General features: G+C 40.9%; 1 protein-coding gene across 5 annotated transcripts; it reads right to left on the bottom strand.

Moving 5' to 3' along the window:
* Window positions 1–6: 6 nt before the first annotated feature.
* Window positions 7–13,952, bottom strand: LOC118556081 (monocarboxylate transporter 4-like). 5 transcript variants are annotated; one of them, XM_021307528.2, is made up of 8 exons: window positions 13,397–13,952; window positions 8,958–9,022; window positions 8,526–8,636; window positions 8,058–8,319; window positions 4,629–4,772; window positions 3,659–4,269; window positions 3,366–3,546; window positions 7–1,359 (listed from the first exon to the last, which is right to left on the bottom strand). In XM_021307528.2, the coding sequence occupies exons 4-8, from the start codon at window positions 8,278–8,280 to the stop codon at window positions 968–970; spliced, it is 1,551 nt and encodes a 516-aa protein (XP_021163203.2). In that variant the 5' UTR covers window positions 8,281–8,319; window positions 8,526–8,636; window positions 8,958–9,022; window positions 13,397–13,952; the 3' UTR covers window positions 7–967. The 5 variants fall into 5 exon arrangements, with proteins under 5 accessions (XP_021163203.2, XP_035985333.1, XP_021163211.2 ...); XM_036129440.1 differs by having other exon boundaries at window positions 13,693–13,952; XM_021307536.2 differs by lacking the exon at window positions 8,958–9,022.
* Window positions 13,953–20,844: the final 6,892 nt, after the last annotated feature.

The raw sequence follows: 20,844 nt of genomic DNA, 5'->3' as shown, positions 1-20,844 counted from the left end.
GAAATAAAGAAATGGAAAGTTATGTTTTTAAGCTTGCCCCAAGCCATGTAGTGAACAGACCACATATTTGAAAGATGCTCTGGTCAGGGGAATAAATGCCTCTAGTGCTTTTCCAGATTAAACTTTGCTTACTGAAATCTTTCTGCAGCCATGAATAGTTAAGAGAGCCTAGTAAATGATGGCATGCTTTTGAAAATGAAAACGTGTAAGGGGAATGAATACTTTTTCAAGGCACTTTGGGTGTTTTCACACATTCACTCGAGTTAACATTGGCCCAAAGCGTAAGTAGTATGCCCCACATGCTAGGAAATTGCTTGACAAAATTAGCGACCCTTAAACATATGAAAAATGGACAGACTAATCCAATTACATCAAGTGGTGGTAATGCTGTCTAATGTGTTTATGAAGAAGCCACTGAGTCTGTGGTCCTTACTTTCTTAATACATCACTTAATGTCTGGTCTAAATGTGCCACATAGTCACAAATCAGATCATTTAAACCTCCTTCACCGCTGTGTTAATGTATCAAATTCCATCCAAATCAGATTGTTCAACCTTGTTGCTCAATGGGTTAGTGTGTGTGTGTATTTAATTTAATCTGTACCAATCATCTTTTCGTGTGATTTGTTGATTTTAAAATGCAGAATTTTGACAAAATTATCCCTTAATTCCATTTGCTGGTGGTTATCCATAAAAATAGCTCCAACATTTGACAGAAACACATGGCAGACCAGCCGCTGGGTTTTTCCTATTAAGCAAACTATTAAACATCAAGAGGAAAGACGATGCCAACACAACTGTTAATCATTTAGGTGGTAGCAGTATTAGACAGCTGCTTCGGGTGACAGACATAAACACATGGCTCAAACCTTTAGATATGGGCAAAGCTTAGGGTCAGGTATGCTGCTAACTAGTACATTTCACTGAGCTGCTTTGTGAACAATTTCAGCTTCACCCTCCATCTCTACTTAAAGACAGGTTTCAGGACAAGCAGCCATGTTACCATTTGGCTCCGGTTCTTTCAAGAACCTCTCCACCTCCTGTGAGTCCACCGTTACACTCTTTGGTCGGACATCATCTATTCCCTCAATGTCCTTATTCTCCTCCTCATTGGTCGCCTTTTCTGGCTCCTCCATCTCTCCCTTCTCATCATCATCTTTCCCATCTGCCCTGTTACCACACATCTTAGTATTACATTCATCGGTCAGTGCTATGCTCTCAAGTGTATCTGCTGGTTCAGAGGGCTTTATCTTGATAAACAAAAAGTTGCAAGTAGCCAGAACCACTGCTGAGACCACCACTTCACACCCTGCCAGCAGGAAGACGTACATGTAGTTCTTAGTGGCATCAAGAAGTCGGCCTAGGACAAAGAAGACAAACGTAAGAGGAAGGGTACATGTTGGTGTGCCATCTTGGTGCTATCACACTGTGCATGCTGGGGTTTACCAAAACACTTTAGCTGTGGTGTAATAGTTATTACAGTCAGTGATCAGGGAACCATTTTCTGAAAGTATTCACGCCTTTTGAACTTTGTCACATTTTGTAACATTATAAATACAAACTTTATTTGTTGGCCTATTGGTAATAGGCCAACAAAAAGTCACAGAGAGTCATAAAAGAAAGGAAAATGGGTCAACAATTTGTAGAACCATTTCTGCATTATGCAGTTAGCGTTCTGTTAACTGTGACATCATCCAGAGAAGACGGCTCACCCGCTATCCCATCTAATGTAGAACAGATTACTAGATCAATGTGTGCTTCTGTGTTTTTTTGTCTCTCTTGTTGTGTCTCTGCTCTGTCTTCTGTAACCCCCGTCGGCCGAGGCAGATGACCGTTCATACTGAGCCCGGTTCTGCCGGAGGTTTTCCTTCCCGTTAATGGGTGGTTTTTCTTCCCACTGTTTTGCTTCATGCTTGCTCAGTCTGAGGATTGCTGCAAAGCCATGTACAATGCAGATGACTCTTCCTGTGGCTCTACGCTTCCCCAGGAGTGAATGCTGCTTGTCGGGACTTTGATGCAATCAACTGGTTTCCTTATATAGGACATTTTTGACCAATCTGTATAATCTGACCCAATCTGTATAATATGATTGAACTTGACTTGTAAAGTGCCTTGAGAGACTGTTTCATGATTTGGCGCTATATAAATAAAATTGAATTGAATTGAATTGAATTATAGCTGAGGGTATTTTGGGTTCTGCAGCTTTAGACATCCACAGACTGAAATTGGTAACAGACTGAAATTCTGTTACCATTCCTTTTGGTAAAATAGCTCAAGCTCAGTCAGTTTGTATGGTGTCTGACATGTGATTATGCTTTAATCTAAACCATTCAATTGTAGAGTGTTTGTTGGGGGTTGTTGCCCTGCTGGAAGGTAAACATCTACCTTATTCTCAAGTCTTCTGTAAATAGACAGGTTTTCTTCCATGTCCCTGCTGAAGAAAAATCCCCACACCTGATGAGGGAAAAGTGTGTTTTGAGTTCTGTGCAATGTTAGCTTTCATCACACAGAGCATTTTGAATGGAGGGCAAAAGTTTCAGTTTATGTCTCATCTGAAGGTGCTTCTTCCAATTTGCTATGAGCCCACATTTTATGTGGCAACCTGCATAACCTTCATAAGAGTTGTGGAGTGCTAGTTGTCTGATTGACAGATTCTCCCACCCAAACTCTGGATCTCTGCAGCCCTATGGTCTTTCTGGCTGCTTCTCTGATCAATACTCTCCTTGTCCAGCCAGTCCAGGTGGACGTCCATGTCTTGGTGGGTCTGCAGGGGGTCCATCCTCTCTCCAGGTTCAGATAATGGATTGATCAGAGCTCTGGGAGAGGTTCAAAGCTTGAGATGTTGTTGTAGAACCTAAAGCTGCTTTAGACTGGACCAGAACTTTCTCCCTGGCCTGTCTACTGGGTTCCTTGGTCTCCATGATGCTGGTTGTTCTCTAACATTCTTTAACAAACTTCTCAAGTCAGATAAGTATATTCGGATCATTCTACATGTGGCTAAACTCTCTCTCTCTCTCTCTCTCTCTCTCTCTCTCTCTCTCTCTCTCTCTCTCTCTCTCTATATATATATATATATATATATATATATATATATACACCTTTATTAATCAGGTGATTTAGGAAGGCAGTTGGTTGACTTGGATTGTGTGTTAGCATATCAGAGTAAAACCCTATCAGATTTCACAACTTTCAGATTTTCTTTCAAAAAATATATTTTTTAAACCTTCACAGCTACTCACTGTTTTATGTCGGTTAGTCCGTAAAACCTCAATAAAATACAAAGTTTAAAAGGTGTGAATATTTGTTGAGCAGTGGGTCCACTTTAAAATGAATGGTATTGTCTGGACAGATCTCATGCTTACTGACCTGCACCTGGTGGTCCCACCAGCACAGCAATGGCCTCCATTAGTAGGACAAGGCCAATTGCACTGGAGAATTTTTCAGTGCCAACTATTGTCATTAGGACCTCAAACTGTAGTGCGCCCACCATACCGTAGGAGATGCCAAAGAAGATGCAGAAAACTACCAGAGCTGAATAGTCCTTGGACTGGAAGGAATTTAGAAAATTGTGAATGTACAGATCTGAAACTTGTTATATCAGTGAGCAGGATCTTTTTTTTCTTTCCTTTGTAGGTCAGAACAAACAAGCCTTGACCCACCTGTGAGCCGATCAGGTCAGCGATTCCATTGAAGAGCATTGCAAAACTGAAGAAGTAGACACAACGAGGTCGAACCCATTTCAGTCCGGCAATCACACCACAGGTTGGTCGAGCAAAAATATCGATGAAACCCAGGATGGTGAGCAGCAGTGCAGACTTGGTGTCCTCATTTCCCAGCTCCTTAGCATAGCTCACAACAAACACAGGTGGTACAAACAAGCCCAGCACCATGATGGATGCTGCTACAGTGTAGATGACGAACCCTCTATCTTTGAACACAGAGAAGTCCAACAGTTTTGGCTTGGCCTTCTTCTTTATCTCTATCCCGTCTAATTCCTTGTCACGTCTCTCTTCCAGCTCCTTGGACTTGGGAGCAACCAGAGGTTTCATGAGGGCCCCACACACACAGCAGTTGAGTAGAAGCCCACCAAGAATGAGGAAGCCTCCCCTCCATCCATACTGGTACTGAAGAACCTGACCCAGAGGCGAGAGGCAGCAGAGGGCAACGGGGCTCCCAGCAGCTGAAAGGCCATTGGCCAGAGGACGCTTTTCACTGAAGTAACGATTCAGCATGATTAGAGATGGCTGGAAGTTCAGCGATAATCCAAGACCTTCAGCAAAGCAAACGGAAAATTAATGTTTTACATAAAAGGCTGGAGTTTAATATTTTAACTCCAGAAGATTAGTTGCGTTTGTGAAAACAGGACTTTCTAAAATCCATCTCATATATTTGATTACGTGTGTATTCTTGGCCACTGTTAAGACAGATGGTCAACTGCATGAAGAAAAAAATACACTAACCAGAATTCTTTGAGGCACAAAATCTGTGATTTAGTGCTCTGCAAATAACATTAGTTTTATCCATCGGTGAGAAGTCAGTAAAATTAAATTCAGCAGACTATCATTTAGACATTTGAAAGACGTACTTTCTACTGCATTGAAAAAGAAACAACAACAAAAATAGTCACACCTGTAATGACTCCAGTGCAGAGGTAGATGTGGATGATGCTGGTGGAGAAGGAGGCCAGGATCATTCCTAAAGAGGCAAAGAGGCCTCCCACCATCATCACAGGACGGCAGCCGAAACGGTTCACCAGCACGCTGCACACAGGACCTGGGCAGAGTGGAACATAGGCACTGTGTCTGATTGCCTTAATACTGCTCTACAGCTGCTGTATTTAGGCAAGATTAACTATTTTCCTATATTTCTAACTTGTTCTTCTTGGTTTATGTATAATACTTTCCTAATCTGGCAAGGAAGAAAAGGAAATTTATCACAGAAGGTCATTATTTTTATAGACACATTATACAGCCTTTGGAAATCTGGAGATGTGTTTACATTTTTTTTTTTTTTTTTACAAAATTTGATCAACCCAAAAAAAATCCTTCAGTTTAAAAGACAGTGAGGTATGATTTCTAAACTAAATTTTTATTTCAAAACTCAATACTCCCAAATGAGATTTGAATTGCATGACAGTAAATATATTTCAGCATGGCTTCAGTTTTGCATGTTCAAATACAGTAATGCTCATTAAAGGCCAAATATCACCAGGCATCAGAGCCAGAGAGCTACAACAAATTCTACGCACAAAACTTAAATCAATAACGATCACCCTTTTAACCATTGGTTCCAACAGATCAGCTATCTTAAAACACACTTTTCAGAAACAAAAAGAGCCTTTTAAGTCCGGCCTTTAAGATTGGATATGTACTTCAATATATGGATGGTGTGGACCCGTACATAACAGCACCAATCAAGAAGCCTGCTTCTGTCTATGGCTGCAAAACAGAGAATAAACACAATTTCCATGGGAATATGTTGACCAAAGATGTGGTTACTTATTGGGAACAGAAAAAAGATGAAATGTGCATTTTTGCTACAAAGATCATCTATGCAGAGTGAGCTTTGTGAAAGAAACCAATAAAGGGGATAGATTTCTCCTCATCCACTGAGCAGTCTCTGTGTGTAAAACACTTTTGAACCATATTGTTTAACCTTCATTTAATGTAGGACTTAAGGGAAGGACTAACGCTAACAGGACACAACACAGTTTATGCTACGGCCAAGACAGGTAGCTCAAGCAGGGAGGCAACAGCCAGACCAAAAAGGGAACTGTGGGTCTTGTGAATAGAAAGCTTGCCAGAAAATGTCTTCTTTTATCATGTGCCCAATCTCAGTAAAAACATCTACTGATGTCTGCAGATGGCATCAATAAACTAAGTCATTAAATAGTGTCTGCAAGAGTTCCTTCTACATGTTAACTTAGAATAATTAGCTGTAGCAGAATCCTTTTTTTCTCTTTGTCTGAACCAAATGAGCTAAAAGGAAGAGGATTTTTGACTGCAGATTCCATCTGTGTCTACACTTTCCCACCATCACATGTGCAGCATTAGCTTGAAATTTATTTTCAGGGCCAACAACATGTTTGGGTGAGTGGCACCTTCAGAAGTTAAGCCCCATCTTCAGATTTATTGTCTGTCATTGCCAGGGCAACAACACAAACAGCTTGGCTATCTCCTCAAAGAAACCCAGTGTTTGTATGGAGGTTGGTTGCTAATTTTCCAAATGTCTTACAGTGGTTCCCAAACAGTGGAGATTCCCCTGTGGGGTATGGAACACAGAGCTGGAGTTTTGGGCTGATCTCCGTAAATTAAAGTTAATGAAAATAGAATTGTTAAAACACAGTTTACCGTAACAGTTACCAGACAGAAACGTTTAGCCATAGAAGGATGAAAAAAGCACAATGGTTGTTGCATTATGTCTGTGTTGCTTGGAGTTTTGCTCTTGTTTAGTTTTTCATTTGCCTGATGCTACTGATGTCAAACCGTAGCAACCAACCAAATTTCACCAAGATTTACAGATATTACATTACAAAGAATGTCATCCTAATGTGCTTACAAGACAAACAGCTGTATTTCCTATCAACAAAAAAACAGAGAGTGATGGTCTCTAGGGATGTAAGGCCTGCTCTGTACACATGATCTTTATGAGGAAAAAAAATGTATTGCTGGCTACCACAGTCATTGGTATGCCCCTCTTGTTTCAGTCACATACAGCAGAATAGCTCTGCTATGGGTGGAGTGATCCGTCACCTCAGACTACCTTCTGCTATCAGGAGTCACTTGATACCTGCTCTCTGATGTTATCAGTGTGCATCTTTGATGATAATGACATATATTCAATAAAATGTTACAGTTGCATTCACAAGCTAGAGCTGTGCAATTAGTTGAATTTGTATTTCATCATTAATTTCAACAATCAGTCACAAAACAACATAATATAATTTTGGCTCAAACTTTGGCTTGCTTAGTAAACTGGTTTAACGGTAATCATTGGATCATCTTACAGTCAATAATCATTTTTGCTTTATCTCTCTGATTATTATTTTTATAAAATCATCCAGAGTCCATTTATTGTTTTTGTCGTTCTTTGAAACAACAGAAGAGGTCGGCTGAAGGAGAGTGGAGTAAGATGCTTCCTATTCTACACTGTCTGGGTTTGCAAACCTTATACGTTTTTACCAGTCCTACAGAAGCAGTAAAAGGTTAATATGTAGAAGGTCAGACTATGTTTCTATGGATGCACTTTAAAAGGGATGTAGGTGCTTTAGAGATTCAATATGCAGATAAAAAGCAGTTAACCTTGTATGACCTACATTAAACCAATAAATAATTCTTAAATAAAAACAACTATCCATCCAGCAGCCATTGCACGAGAGGCGGGTTACTCCTTGAACAGATCGTCAGTCAATCACAGTGCAAAACAGAGACACACAGGACAAACAACCATGCTCATGCTTATATTTAAATAGGACTGACTTTCGGAACTCATACGAGTCCCAGCAGACCCTAAAGACTTTCTGTTTTAGTTTTTTCGGAAGCTTTAATCTCTCGTTGCTTGTTGTTTATTGTGGTAAGCTGGTGTATGTCCCGGAAGACATTTCACCACGGTAACACACGGTGACCATAAAAGATTCTTGATTCTTGATTTCAAAGGACGCTATAGAGAGACCAGAGAGAGAGGAAGCCAAAGAACCCATGCATGCACAAGGAGAAGATACAAATGACACATAGAAAGACCCCAGGCATGGGATTTGTCCCCAGGACCATCTTGCTGCAAGGCAACAATAGCTACTACCAACTGCATTTAAAAAAAAAAAACATGTGGTAAATAAACGAAAAGTTGTAAAGGGAATGTTTCTAGAGATCAGAGAGATAGAAAAAAACAACTTCCTGTCAGATACCACTGACATGGGTCACATGGTTAGGTCAGAGTTAAGTAACATCAGATGTTACCTTAATAATATAGTATAATATAAACTGAATTACATGGTACACTGACCTCCATGTTGCTAATTGATAATTTTATGTGTGTATCGTGCAATCAGCAGCAACCTACCTGTCCCATAAAGCATGGCCAGCAGGATGGAGGAGATCCAGGCAGTGTCACTGTATCCAACATCAAACTCGCGGATCAGCTCTTTGAAGAAGACACTGACTGCTTTAGGGAATGCATAAGAGAAGCCTGTGATGACAAAACATCCAGCCAGGACTGCCCAGCCCCATCCTCCATCTGGAGCCTTCACACCCGGTGCGCCAACATCCACCGCAACACCTCCCATGGTGCTTTATAGCTGGGCCTTAATGGGGGCAGCGAGACGCTGGAACAAAGATAAAACATCAAGACATTGGATTGAATTTCCGCAGCATGTGAAATGCTGACCAGCAGCACGTGGCTCACTCTCAGATTAAATGTCTTTCTTCACAATGGATCCACATCGCTCCTGGCAATATTTTTTCATACCGCCTTTGACAAATTATTCTGTATTTATTGGTAAGATTAAAGAGTGGTGCAGCATTGACTCACACAGTTTCTGATGATGGGCTCTCCTCACAAATCCTCAGAATCACACGTGATTCATCTCAGCAGTCATGGACTGAAAAAATGTTGGTTGGATTGGACCAGCTGCTAGAAAAACTGTAAAATAAGAAATCAACCAGAGCAATGTTTTATTTTCTCAAGTTTTCTCAATAAGTTGAGTTAGACATAACATTCCTTTTATTTCTAAAACAACTGCTAGTGCAATGCCGGCTTTGTACATTTAAAAATCAAATAAATCATTTTAAGGAGTAACAATTGGCCTCTTATTTGATTATTACCTCCAGTTTTATATTAAAATTTGTCATTTCTGAAACACATTAGGATGCAGGGTGTTACATTGTTACATTGGTCATTCAGTCTGTTTCAGAGAGGGCTTCTGTTACGTGATTAACAATAGCACCAACGTCAATAATTTACCTGCAGTAAATAACTCTCTCCATGCAGCGCCTCCTAACACTAGGCTATCCCGATGCATATCAGACCTGTTTGGAAAGAACACAGCCGTTTCAACATTTCACCTTTTGTTAAAGATACTATTTCTGCTTTATTCAAATTCTTTTGGCTTAAATCACCAAAATAAAATAAAAGAATAAAATCAAACATTTTAATTTTATTCTTGGAATCCATTTTGCCGTTATTTAGCATGTTTAAACTTTATTCTGGTATTGAAAAGAAAGAAAAGTCTGCCTGAAAAGACTATTTTCCTTCAAGTGAAGCTAATACAGCTTGGGATGCTAAGAGAGTTATGTACTGCAGTGAAGATGCTGGCTGCGTATCACCTCTGAATAGAACCCTGCTTAAAAATACCTACTAAGTACCTCCAGAGCAGTGATTCTGATTCCAAGATGAAAGTATCATCTTGGTAAATAGCAAGCCTTCCAAGTACCACCATCTTGACAAAGAACCAGAACCTCTGCAGTTTTATGTTATATCATAAAAAACAACAAAAGGAAACTATTTTTTATCTATTTATAACTGCTTGATTAACCCGCAGATACAGTTTAATTATGAGATTCATTTTGTCCTCGGAAGTTGAAACTTCCAAATGTTTGAAAGAACAACTTTCTCGGTTCTTGCAGAGTATGTATCAGCCTTTAGCCTGATCACAGAGGAGTCCATTAGCAAATCCCTCCGGTTTACAAACTGGAACTGGAACAAGATAAATTGGGATAGATGAGATTCTCCAATGTGAGTCCTGGTTTCCTTAAGCAGTTGATTCTTTCTTGTTTACCGTATGAACACTAAAAGGTCTTCTGTCTACAACTAAGGTTTGAGAAACCCTGGCTTATTATGTTTTAGGTTAAGTATGGAATAAAATGTTTGATAAAAGCAGCAACATACATATGAATTAGAACACATAAAACATGGTGTTAAAAAACAGTTTCTTGTTTTGTTTTATTCTATGGGGAATATAGAACAATTATAGTTAAATAGTTTTTTGTCGTTGCTGTTTGAGAACGCCTCTTTTATCTTATTTGTTTTGCCATAAAAGCAATCGATACCGTTTGGAAATTGCAAACCGCGTAGACAGTGCAGCAGCAGTAGAGTGAGTTTGTAATGTGATTGGAATGTTTAAGCCAATGCTTCTACCTACTCTTTTACAAACATGAAAGAAGGAAATGAAAGAAGCAAAGATGCAACTCATTAATATTGTGATCGCGTTTTAAACAAACCCTAAACCTAAGATCAGTGAAACCACACCTGCACAAAGGAGTCGTTCCATGATAGGAGCCACCCATCATCAGTCCATGCCTCCTGGTCCCGGTGCTGTTTCAACCAAGTCGCCTTTGGTGTTAATAAAAGCCTATGCTGTGGGGATGGTTCCAGACATCATCACAGTCTTCAGGCAGACATGGTGCGGTCAAGAATCTAATATATGTGTCTAGGTAGCAGGTAAAGATGGTATGGAGTATCTGCCATCCTGCAACACTGCATGAAACTCCTTAGTGCTAGCAATGACCTGTCCACAAGGCGTCCTACATCTGTGACCTTCATTCACTGTTTGCACTGTGGGACACACTGGAAACTGTTCCATAATACCAACGGTCTATTCCTGAAACTATTACTTGTGTCGTGTGGCAGTGTTCCACAAATACAAGCTACTTGGTAGTCAACAGATGTACAGACAAACCGTATGCTGGTCTGTGTGTATACCAAATAAGATCCAAATCAGACAACTCCATCAGGCCGCCATTCATGGTCGAAACCCCCTCCAATAAGATAAGATAAGATAAGATAGGCTTTATTGATCTCACGTTGGAGAAATGCACATGTCACATCGGCTCAGTAATCAGTAGTCATAGGAAGAAGGAGTCAAGTAGGACGAGGTGCATCAAATATATAGTGTGTCATCGTTATACCATGGATCAAAAGGAGTAGGTAAGAAAGAGAGAAAAAAAGAAAAATACAAAAAGAAATAAGGCAGAGGATGTCTTCTGTACATTCACTGTGGCTTATACGCGTGTGTATTGACATATATCCGGGTGTAGCAGCAGCAGAAGTCACTTCTTTCAAGATTATTGCACAGTGTATTAAATATAATTGCACATTAGTTATTGCATGTTGGTTATTACAGTTGCAGTTATAGTTACGGTTGTGGTTAGAGTTATAATTACAGTTATTGTTACAGTTATTTTGCAGCATTGTTTTACAGCTGATTCCAAACACTCTGTAAAGACGAGAGGGCCAAAGTTACGCCGAGGAAATGTAAAATATTATTGTTATCACAAAAGCACTGCTGCCAAGTTAACCAGAGCTAGTTACAAGGTTATGGGGGCAATTACTTGTTTACACGGCCCAGGTTGGCCATGTTAATGTTAGTATCAGTTGGTTTTCTCCCAGAGTTTAGCACCAGGCAGCCCAGAAGCATAATGAGACTCATGCGGTTTGTCTGTCCCTTTACAGATCATTCAGTTTGAACATTTAGGAGGTGACGGTGACGGAGACTGGGAGGCTCTGGGTTACCAAGCTCCCCTTGTTGCTACCACAACCTTTACATGGAGTCAGTCATTTAAAGAATGAATGAATGATTCAATCGTAGTGTTCCCATCCCTACTACAAGACCAGCAAAGCATTCACTGACCATGCAATGGAACAGTTCTCCTGACTGTCCAAGTCTGACACCTGACCTTAAAGCCACTGATCATGCTTTACTGCTGAAGAAGGTTGTGTCCCAGCCCTTAAAAACCAAAAGACAAGCTGCAAATGTCACACATTAGCAAAGGCCACTAGAAGGATCTTTCGACCAGCCACTGAAGCACTAACTGTTGAATAATGGATGTAGTGCCTATTACTTTTGGGGAAACAGAATCAAATATGCAGAAAGTATTTGATTTGAACACTCGTCTGTGAGATGCCCTCTCTGTTCTCCTCCAGCTGACTGACGTCTACAAACAAGCAGATCCAGAAAAACAACAAGTCTAATTTACAGCACTGCTGTGTCCTATGTTTTGTAATGCCCCCCCCCCCTTACCCACCCACCCAACATTGTTATTTATATGCTCCCTAAGGCTCTGCAGAAGTGCTCAGCCACCTAAATAAACAACAGCCTCACAAACCCTAAGTTATTTAGTGTCTAATTCTAAATCCATCGTGTTTTTCCTACATCTTTGATTCCTAAAGGATTCTTTATCTTCCTAAAGCATCTACACATAAAGGCTGTAAAGTCTCTGTTTTAACAGTGATCAAGCAGGCAGTGGATCCATCAGCTAATTTACAACCGGCTGAGGAAACAGATGAGATGAGCAGATCAGTAGAAATGCCGGTTTGGTGAAGCAAACATCCAACAACCCAGTGTCTCCAGGTAACACGTTTCAGAAGGGAAGGTGACATCATCAACCTAAAAAGAGTCTGACCCGTATTTCAAAAAGACAGAATGATTCTGTGTAGGTGCCACACTTTATTTTTGCTTTTAAATTTATCTCTTGCACAAATATTTTTAACCACATATTTTTTTTTAAAAATAACTTTTTTTAATTTGTCTTTAATCACACCTTACACCTGGTCTGTACATCAGACTGGTTTAAGCTGTCTCTTCACGTTGGCAGCACATTGCTTCCTTCTCTTTCAGCAAGTCCAACAGTTTGCGACCTTCAGCTCATGTTGGTGACGCAGCAGCACAATGATCCACGCCATATTAAAGCCCACGTTTGAACGGCTTCAACAACAACACACTGCCAGGGGTAGCAAAAGCAGTTGCTAGGTTCACAGCGCAGTTATCTGTCTCACATACACCCAGGTTGGTTTGTAGAGCTTTCTCCCTTGATACATCATCATTTGAAAACTGGATTTTGCATTTGCTCAGAATATATTTGTCTGATAATAAGATTTATTTAATAATCTGACACATGTATGTAACCCTGAAAAGAATAAGTGGGTCTAGCAAACATATGGATGGATGGATGGATGGATGGATGGATGGATGGATGGATGGATGGATGGATGGATGGATGGATGGATGGATGGATGGATGGATGGATGGATGGATGGATGGATGGATGGATGGATGGATGATGGATGGATGGGTGATATGTTTACCGAATACTGGAATAGAGTGTACTGTATGAACGGAAATGTAGCCGTTAATTGGTGCTAAAATTAAATTAAATTTAGATTGTAAAAGAACTGACAGAAAAAAGATTCATTCGAGCTAAATAAACCTTTAAAAACAAAACCCGTTTCTAATTCACAAAACTCATGTTGAGTTCCCTTACCACCCACTGTGTTCTACAAATATGTTCCTCTTTTAGATTTATGTCTGCAACTTTAACACAGCTGACTACAGTTCCTACATAATATTTTAACGGTCCCAATAAAAGCTTTGCATCACGTCCTGACCAGAGTACACTGTGATCTACCTTCAGTCGTCAGATGAGCGCAGCCTCACACCTGCAGCCTGGATGCTGCTGCAGTCATTTCCTGCCGGATGAGGTCGCTTCTAAAACGTCAACAAAACCTCACGCAGCTTGCGACATGATGCGTCTCACGCAGTCGTCCCAGAAATGAAAACGCCGACTGACGGTAAATAATCGCATGTGACGGACGTTTTGATTAACGCTGAGAATGCGAAAAGTAAGACGCCTTTGTGGTCAGGTCGTGTTGTTCGGGATCCAGACCAGAAATGGGCTCAGAGGGAAACTGCTGCGCGTCTTACCGGATGATGGAGCAGGAGCCGTCCCTCATCAGCCTCAGCACCGGAGCAGCGTTTCAACCTGCACGTCTGCCCGGAGAGCGTCAGCGCGGGGGCAGGCCGAGGTGCTGCTGGGTCCTAGCGCCCGCTGCGCCGCGCCGCACCATGAGTAGCTATTTCTATGCTTTGTTTTTACTGGGCTGTGTTGGGAACGGCCTCACCATCATCCTCCTGACGGTTCCCGGACTGCGCCTCTGGTCGATCTCCTGATGGATGCTGGATGAAGAGTGTGTGTGGCTTCAGACAGCGCTCACACATTCAGAGAGCTCAGCCATCAGGCTGTGTTGACAAAATGTCCCTGAATACAAAGCACCACCTGCCAGGGGGATGACACATCATGTACAGTGAAGCCCAAAATAATGTATACCATACATGGAATTACCATACATTTAGATGATTTCCACTCAACACATGGTTTGGTTCTAATGGGAAATGAGAGACATGTCTCACAAGGTCATGAAACAATCTGATTAGTTTGAGAAATAGTAAATTGTTTTGTTACAAACAATTTATAAATATATATATATATATATATATATATATATATATATATATATATATAATAATTTTATTATTAATGCCCATCTCAAAAGAAATGACTGGGGACTGGGGTTGCAAATTAGCCTATAGGCTAGAAACCTTTCATGCAACACATCTACACATTTTGTTATGGCTCTGCCTATTACAATTATGAATGTAATAATGTGCGCTGCATTGTCCCTGACACATAAACTAATTTAAAAAAAATTAATTTAAAAAAATCAGTAGGAAAAAAAACCTTATTATTGCTGGCCCGCTTTTTGCACGTTTCCTGTGGTGTTTTGACAATTTATTATGGACAATGAGCTTCAAGTGTTCAAGGTTGGAAGGAATCCTTGTCATCACCCTCACACTGCACTCCCAACACAGATTCTCTCTCAAATTTCAACTCAGGCTGGGCCTATCATAGTTTCAGGTATATTTTAAAGGTTAAACCCTTTATTTAAAAAAGAAAAAGCGTGTGTCAGGTGCTGGATCCAAGAAGGGTTTCAGTGGTATAAGTCACTGAAGGGAAGGAGGAGAGAGCAGTGAGCTGAGTAGGTAATCAGCTGAGAGGAATGAGATCATGTTTGGACAGGCCCTTGCTGCTAGTGATGGGTAATCCAAATAAAGCAGGACAGGTAAAGCAGAGAGGGGAACTGACAAAGGGGCCTAGGTGTGACACCTGTTGTGGAGGCTGGGATCTAAGTAATTATTGCAGTGATGAACAGGAGGTGGGAAAATTGTACTCCACCAGGGAGAGTAACCAGGACGTTGTTCACAAGGAACAGATAGAAGAAATATAGCAGAGGCCAGGGGGCTTTGTATATTAGATAGAGAGGAAAAACAAGGTAACAGGACACGAACAGCTAGAGGTACCAAGTGTCTCAGGTGTCGAATGACCAGTGGCACTAATGAGCCTGGTGAAGCGCAGGGCGCACCTGACAGGGCCTCTCTAAAACATTAATATTACTTTCAGTCAGAAGAAACATGTTGGTAAAATGGAAAAAAATAATTTAAACCTAAATTATGGTTTAAAGTATTAGGTATGAATAATTTTGGGTTATTTATATGTATCTAATGTGCTTTTAATGAGATGCCAGTAAACGTGCCGAGGAGACCAGAGTTTTCTCAGGCTATATGGAGTATAGAGTATTGCATGGCTGCCTTTCCCCCACCTGTTACTGTGCACTGCTGCTCATCTGACTGAAGGTATACTAGTAGTTTTTTCTTTTTCTTTACAACAACGACAAGTTTGCCTGCTTGGAAATATTTCCAGTGGCAGATGGAAGGACGCTGGTAAGGAGCGGTTCATGAAAAGTGCACGTGTTTGCCAAGATTCTTGGGAAGGTGTGGATCTTTAGTGGAGACTCAATAAAATGGATGATCTTCCATGCCCTTAACTCCAGTTGTTTAAACCAGTATTTTATTCCATTGATATGCATTGCTATAATCTCTTTATGATCCAGATAGGATGACATATTTTTCTCAAATCTCTTAACACCAGAGCTGTAAACGTTGGGGTGCAAAGTTCTCTTGATTGTGATGCATTTCTCATATGGCTCTTGCAGATTCATGGCTCGACATAGCAAAGGCAAAGGCACAAATTTCCCTGGTGGAGAAGATGGTTCTAGTTATATTAATCCAGGCCTAAAACAGGGTCCAGCCAAACAACAGAATAGTTTTCATGACAGTCTTTTGGCTGCACCACATTTCATAGGAGCCTAGGTGGCCAGGGGAGGTCCTCACAACTGTTCTTCTTAAAACTGAGGGCCTCCTAAATGCTAACCTTCCTGGATATATTTCACCTGACCCGGTGGACTCTGATCCAGTGAGAGCTAACTGTCTTCTTATGGGCCGGCCTGATGTCTTCTCACCTCAAGTAGTTTATCCAAAGTCAGAACTTCTAAGCAAATGGAGGCATTCTCTGATGCTTGCTGGCATGTTCTGGACAGCATTCATATACAGACATCAACGCTGGCATGGTACTGATGCTGAATGAACCCCAGTTACCACCATCCTTGTCCCAGATCAGAAGAGTGGCCAGGTTCACTCCCATGCCTGGAGCATGCAAGGACAACTGAGGTTAAGATCGATGACAGAAAATATGACCTAACTTATGGCTGATTATACTGCCAGAGATCCCTGACTAAAGGGACTGTTGAGAGTACGTTCAGAGGTCAACAGATTTTCATTCATCTTTAACACGGCCTTCAGAGTGCGATGGCGAGAATGATAAGAAGAAGATCACGGTTGATGAACAGCCAATAAAGTCCACAGGCCATGTAGAAGAAGGTGCTCTGGTCAGATTAGACCAAAACTGAACATTTTGGCCAGATGTGGAGGAAAATCCACACTCCGCAACAGCTGGAACATCACCTTGCTATCCTCAGTCAAACAGTGGCAGTAACATACTATAGGGATGCTTTTCTTCATCAGGAAAGGGGAAGCTAGATGAGAACATGGTTGGAACTGTAAAAAGAAAGAAAGAAACAAGGATTATATTCCTTTCATTTTAAAGTTAAAGGAATAATCAGTTTTTACAGTTTTTATACTTACTGTATAAGTAAGGCCCTTACTTAACGAATCTTAAAACCTCATTTGTTTAAAGGTGTCTTTTCTTATTAAACTATTAACAGAAACACCACTAATTTCAGTCTGTAGTCCAACTTTTCTTTACTCTATTCTTACTTTTGTTGTGTTTTCCTTTCTTATGTTTCATCTTGTAAAGCAGTTTAAATGATCTTGTGACTGAAACGCACCATACAAATAATGTGCCTCGCCTTAACTTTACAGTTATTCACAACTTTGTTTGATCAACCACTTAAAATTCCAAATGAAAAACAAGGATAATCGTGTTTTAAAACAACACGAAGCATAAAAGATGTTTGAGATGTGAAAAACGTCCCGTAGAAACAGTTTTGTCCTGGTATCAGTGGTATCTTGCCGTAAAAAGCGTGAATAGAAGGAAATGTTGAGATGTTCAGACCTTAGTCCCCAGAGTCTGTTTCTCTGCAGCCATTCCATCACTGACTCTCCCTGTTCTCTTGGATTTCGTTTTAGCTCAGCTGTATTCATAGCTCTGGTTTTGCATTTCCTGACGTCAGCCTTGTTTTTCTGGTCCTATCTTGTTTTGGTTTCATGCTCTGGATTCTTTTAGCTTTGCATGTTTATGGGCTTGGCCTTGTCAGCCTTGTTTGTTTATTCGTCTTAGATGTTGAATCAGTCCCGGTTTCTTTCTCTTTCTCAAATGATCAAATATTCAGTTAGTGTACTAACAGAAGTTAAAATAAGGATATCCTTTAATTACTTTAGACTGTGCACACAAAGGCTATCTTTGATCTGTACCTCTGCAGCTGTTGCTTTCCTCTAACTCTTCCCTGCATTGCTGTGACTGACGGTGTGTTCATCATAAACTCTGATGCTGTGGGGTAAATTCGGCCGTTTGCTGATGCTCAGTTTGTCCCTAACATCCCCCCTCCACAGGGAACATGTAGGTTCATACAGCCTCCTTTCAGCATGGATATCTGAATAAGCAGCACATACCTTCAGACCTACCTGTTATCCATTCTACCAAGAATAATAAATGATTTTTTGATACTGTGTTTGTTCTGTTTAAGTTGTTTTTTTCTTGAACATCTTCCAGGGAAGGTCACTATGACCTGTTGTGTAACTGTTGTCAATATACAAATAAAGCTTATTTCACAGCGCCTCCCAGTGGTTAAATCATTGCATCACCTCAAAAACGTACATAGTACTATGTGTATTTCACAGGCAGTACAGTTCTTGCTGTAGTCAGAGCTTTGTTGTGTCCAGCCACTCCTGAACCAGAGACAGCTTCAGAAGCATCTTACCTGGGCTCAGGAGAAGCAGAGCTGGACTGTTGCTCTCAGTGGTTCAAAGTCCTCTGTTCAGATGAAAGTACATGTTTCATTTCATTTGGGAATCAGAGTCCCTGTGTCTGGACGAAGAGTGGAGAACCAAAGAGTCCAAGCTGTGTGAGGTCCAGTGGTACGTTTCCAGTGATGATGCGGGAGTCATGTTATCTGCTGGTGTTGGTCTGCTGTGTTTTCTGATGTCCAAAATCAGAGCAGCCATTTATCAGGGAGTTTTAGAGTATTTGTTTTAGAGCCCCTGTAAAGATTATGGGTGCCCCCCCCCCAACTGCATTTCAAGAAAGATTTGGCCCACCAGCATAGGTGGCTGATGCAGATGGAAGATTTTAGTTTTTAATTAGGCCAAATTATTACAGAAAAGTCAAAATTCTACTATTGAAAATGTTAAGTACAACACAAAGTATTCGTCTATCCAATAACATTTAATTACGCAAATGCAGACTTTGATGCAATAACATCTGCTTTGAATTCAATTATTAAAATCGGCTAATTACAGCAAGTGTTTTCAAAGAACAACTGACCCAAATACTGTTGTTACATTGCTAGACAAAAAAAGAGTAAAGTTTATCATTGTTAAAGAATCAAATTAATTATTCAAAATAATTTGCAAACTAGATGACCAACTTTTAATGCAACAAATGAGCAAAACCCTTTTTTAATTTTGGATCTACAGTGATTTACACATTCATTTCCAGCAAAAAAAAATCTTACTAACTAGTTTATTTAAAATGATCATATTTTATAGAGCAGGTAAAAGAATTACCAAATTTTTGGGGTTTAAGAAAATTTTGTTAATTTTTTGACCCTCGAGTTCCTTTGACTTGACAATTTTAGCCCATGTACCGAAAGGTTTGGACACCCCTGCTCTAAGATATTTGTGTCTTCTTTCAGGAACATCATAGTTTTCTAGAACCTTTGCGGGCCCAGTGGGTGGTCATCTTGCTATGGGAAGATTGTGTTCAATTCCAGCTTTCCTCTGTCACAGGTTGATGTGCCCCTGGGCAAGGCACTTAACCGCAGCTTACCCACCGATCTGCATAATGGTGCACGAGAGTGAGTGCGATTGGGTGAATGTGGCTCTAGTGTAAAGTGCTTTGAGAGGTCATTGTGACAGAAGAGCGTTGTATAAATTCCCTACATATATAAGCCAATCAGAGTACAGCTCAGATTTTGGGCTTTAGCCTATAAGGTATCATGCTTCTGGAGTAATTCTGACAGTTTTGGGGTAATCAGGGGTGTAGGCAGCTTTTCACAAGAGTAGGGCATTTAGTTGGAGGACTGCCTTGCTTGACATTTTTCATGTTTTGTTGCCTCACAAGGTGAAGTTAAAATAAATTGTTTCAGGGTTTGCACCATTTCATTTACAGAAAACGCCTACAACTTTGAAGGTGTATTTTGTTGTTATTGTGAAGCAAACGACAAATAACTTCAGCATGCATAACTCTTCACCTCCCCTGCAGTCAGTACTTTGTAGAGCCAGCTTCAAGCTGCCAGTGTGTGTTGCTTCTGCAGTATGCTTCAGCTCATGGTGCTGCTGGAAGGTGAACCTCTATCCACTATCCCTGTATTCAGCAGCATACGTCTCTCTTTCTCAACTTGGACCAGTTTCCCTGTTGCTGAAAAACCTTCCCACATCATGATGCTGCCACCAACATGTTTCCCTCTGAGGATAGTGTTGCTGAGGTGATGGGATGTGTTGGCTTTGCTCCAGACAGTGTTTTCTTGGTGGCCAAAAAGTTCCATCTTAGTCTCATCTGACCAGAGATCCTTCCTACATAAATTTGAGGAGTTGCCCACATGCCATTTGGAAAACCCAAAGCATGCCTTCTTGTTTTTAACAGTAACAACTTTTTTTTCTTTTTATTCTTCTTGGTCTTGCAGGTGTGAAGTCTCACCTCTTGCTTAGTGATGCAGGCTCTGGGCCTTTCAGAAAAGTTGTGTTTATATCGACAGGTCATGTGATACTTGGATTTCACACACGTGGATATATTCATATTCAGAGCTGGTGTCATGATTCAAGGCACGGCAGAAGTGGCAGCCGCTGCAGAACGCCAGTAGAGATGCAGTTTTACCCCTGCAGAGCACAGTGGACCAGAAGGTACAACCCAGCAGGCTCTAAAGTGCCGTGTCAGACCTTTACTGAGGGATGTCGGTGCAAACGTGAGCATCGGTGCAAGAGCTCTTCAAAAAGTGGACCTGGATCTGTTTTGGCCATGTACTCGTTTGGGACAATTTCATCTTTAAACCCGGCCTGTTCTGATTAGTAGGGAGCACAGGCGGTTAAATCAGGGCTGCATTCCACCTCTGCATGCTGCTGGTAAAGCAAAATGTCTTAAATTAGCCCTTAATTACCCACTGATGGTACCAGAGCTTACCCCTTAGCTATACTGTGCTGCCATTTCTGGCTTTGGAACAATAACGTTCACCTAGCTACACGTCAATGTTTCCAGCTTACAACACTACAAGTGGAGTCCAGTAGACATCCTGAAGCGCTCACTCCAATGTCTGTGCAGATACAGAAGTTCAAACGAGTCTAGCTCTACATGGCAGGAGGATCTGCTTCTCCTGTTAATGCTCAGTTGCACAGCTGGACATTTACGCTTCCCCAACCCATCATGTTTATCTCAGTTTCTCAGGAGTATCCTCCTGTTTTATCCTCAAACTCGTCACAGATTCCAACTGTACATCATCAGATCAAACA

This window comes from Fundulus heteroclitus, unplaced genomic scaffold (assembly GCF_011125445.2).
Source record: "Fundulus heteroclitus isolate FHET01 unplaced genomic scaffold, MU-UCD_Fhet_4.1 scaffold_170, whole genome shotgun sequence".
Classification (NCBI taxonomy): Eukaryota; Metazoa; Chordata; class Actinopteri; order Cyprinodontiformes; family Fundulidae; genus Fundulus; species Fundulus heteroclitus.
The sequence above is the reverse complement of the archived record's forward strand: the minus strand, read 5'-3'. Positions and strand labels throughout refer to the sequence as shown.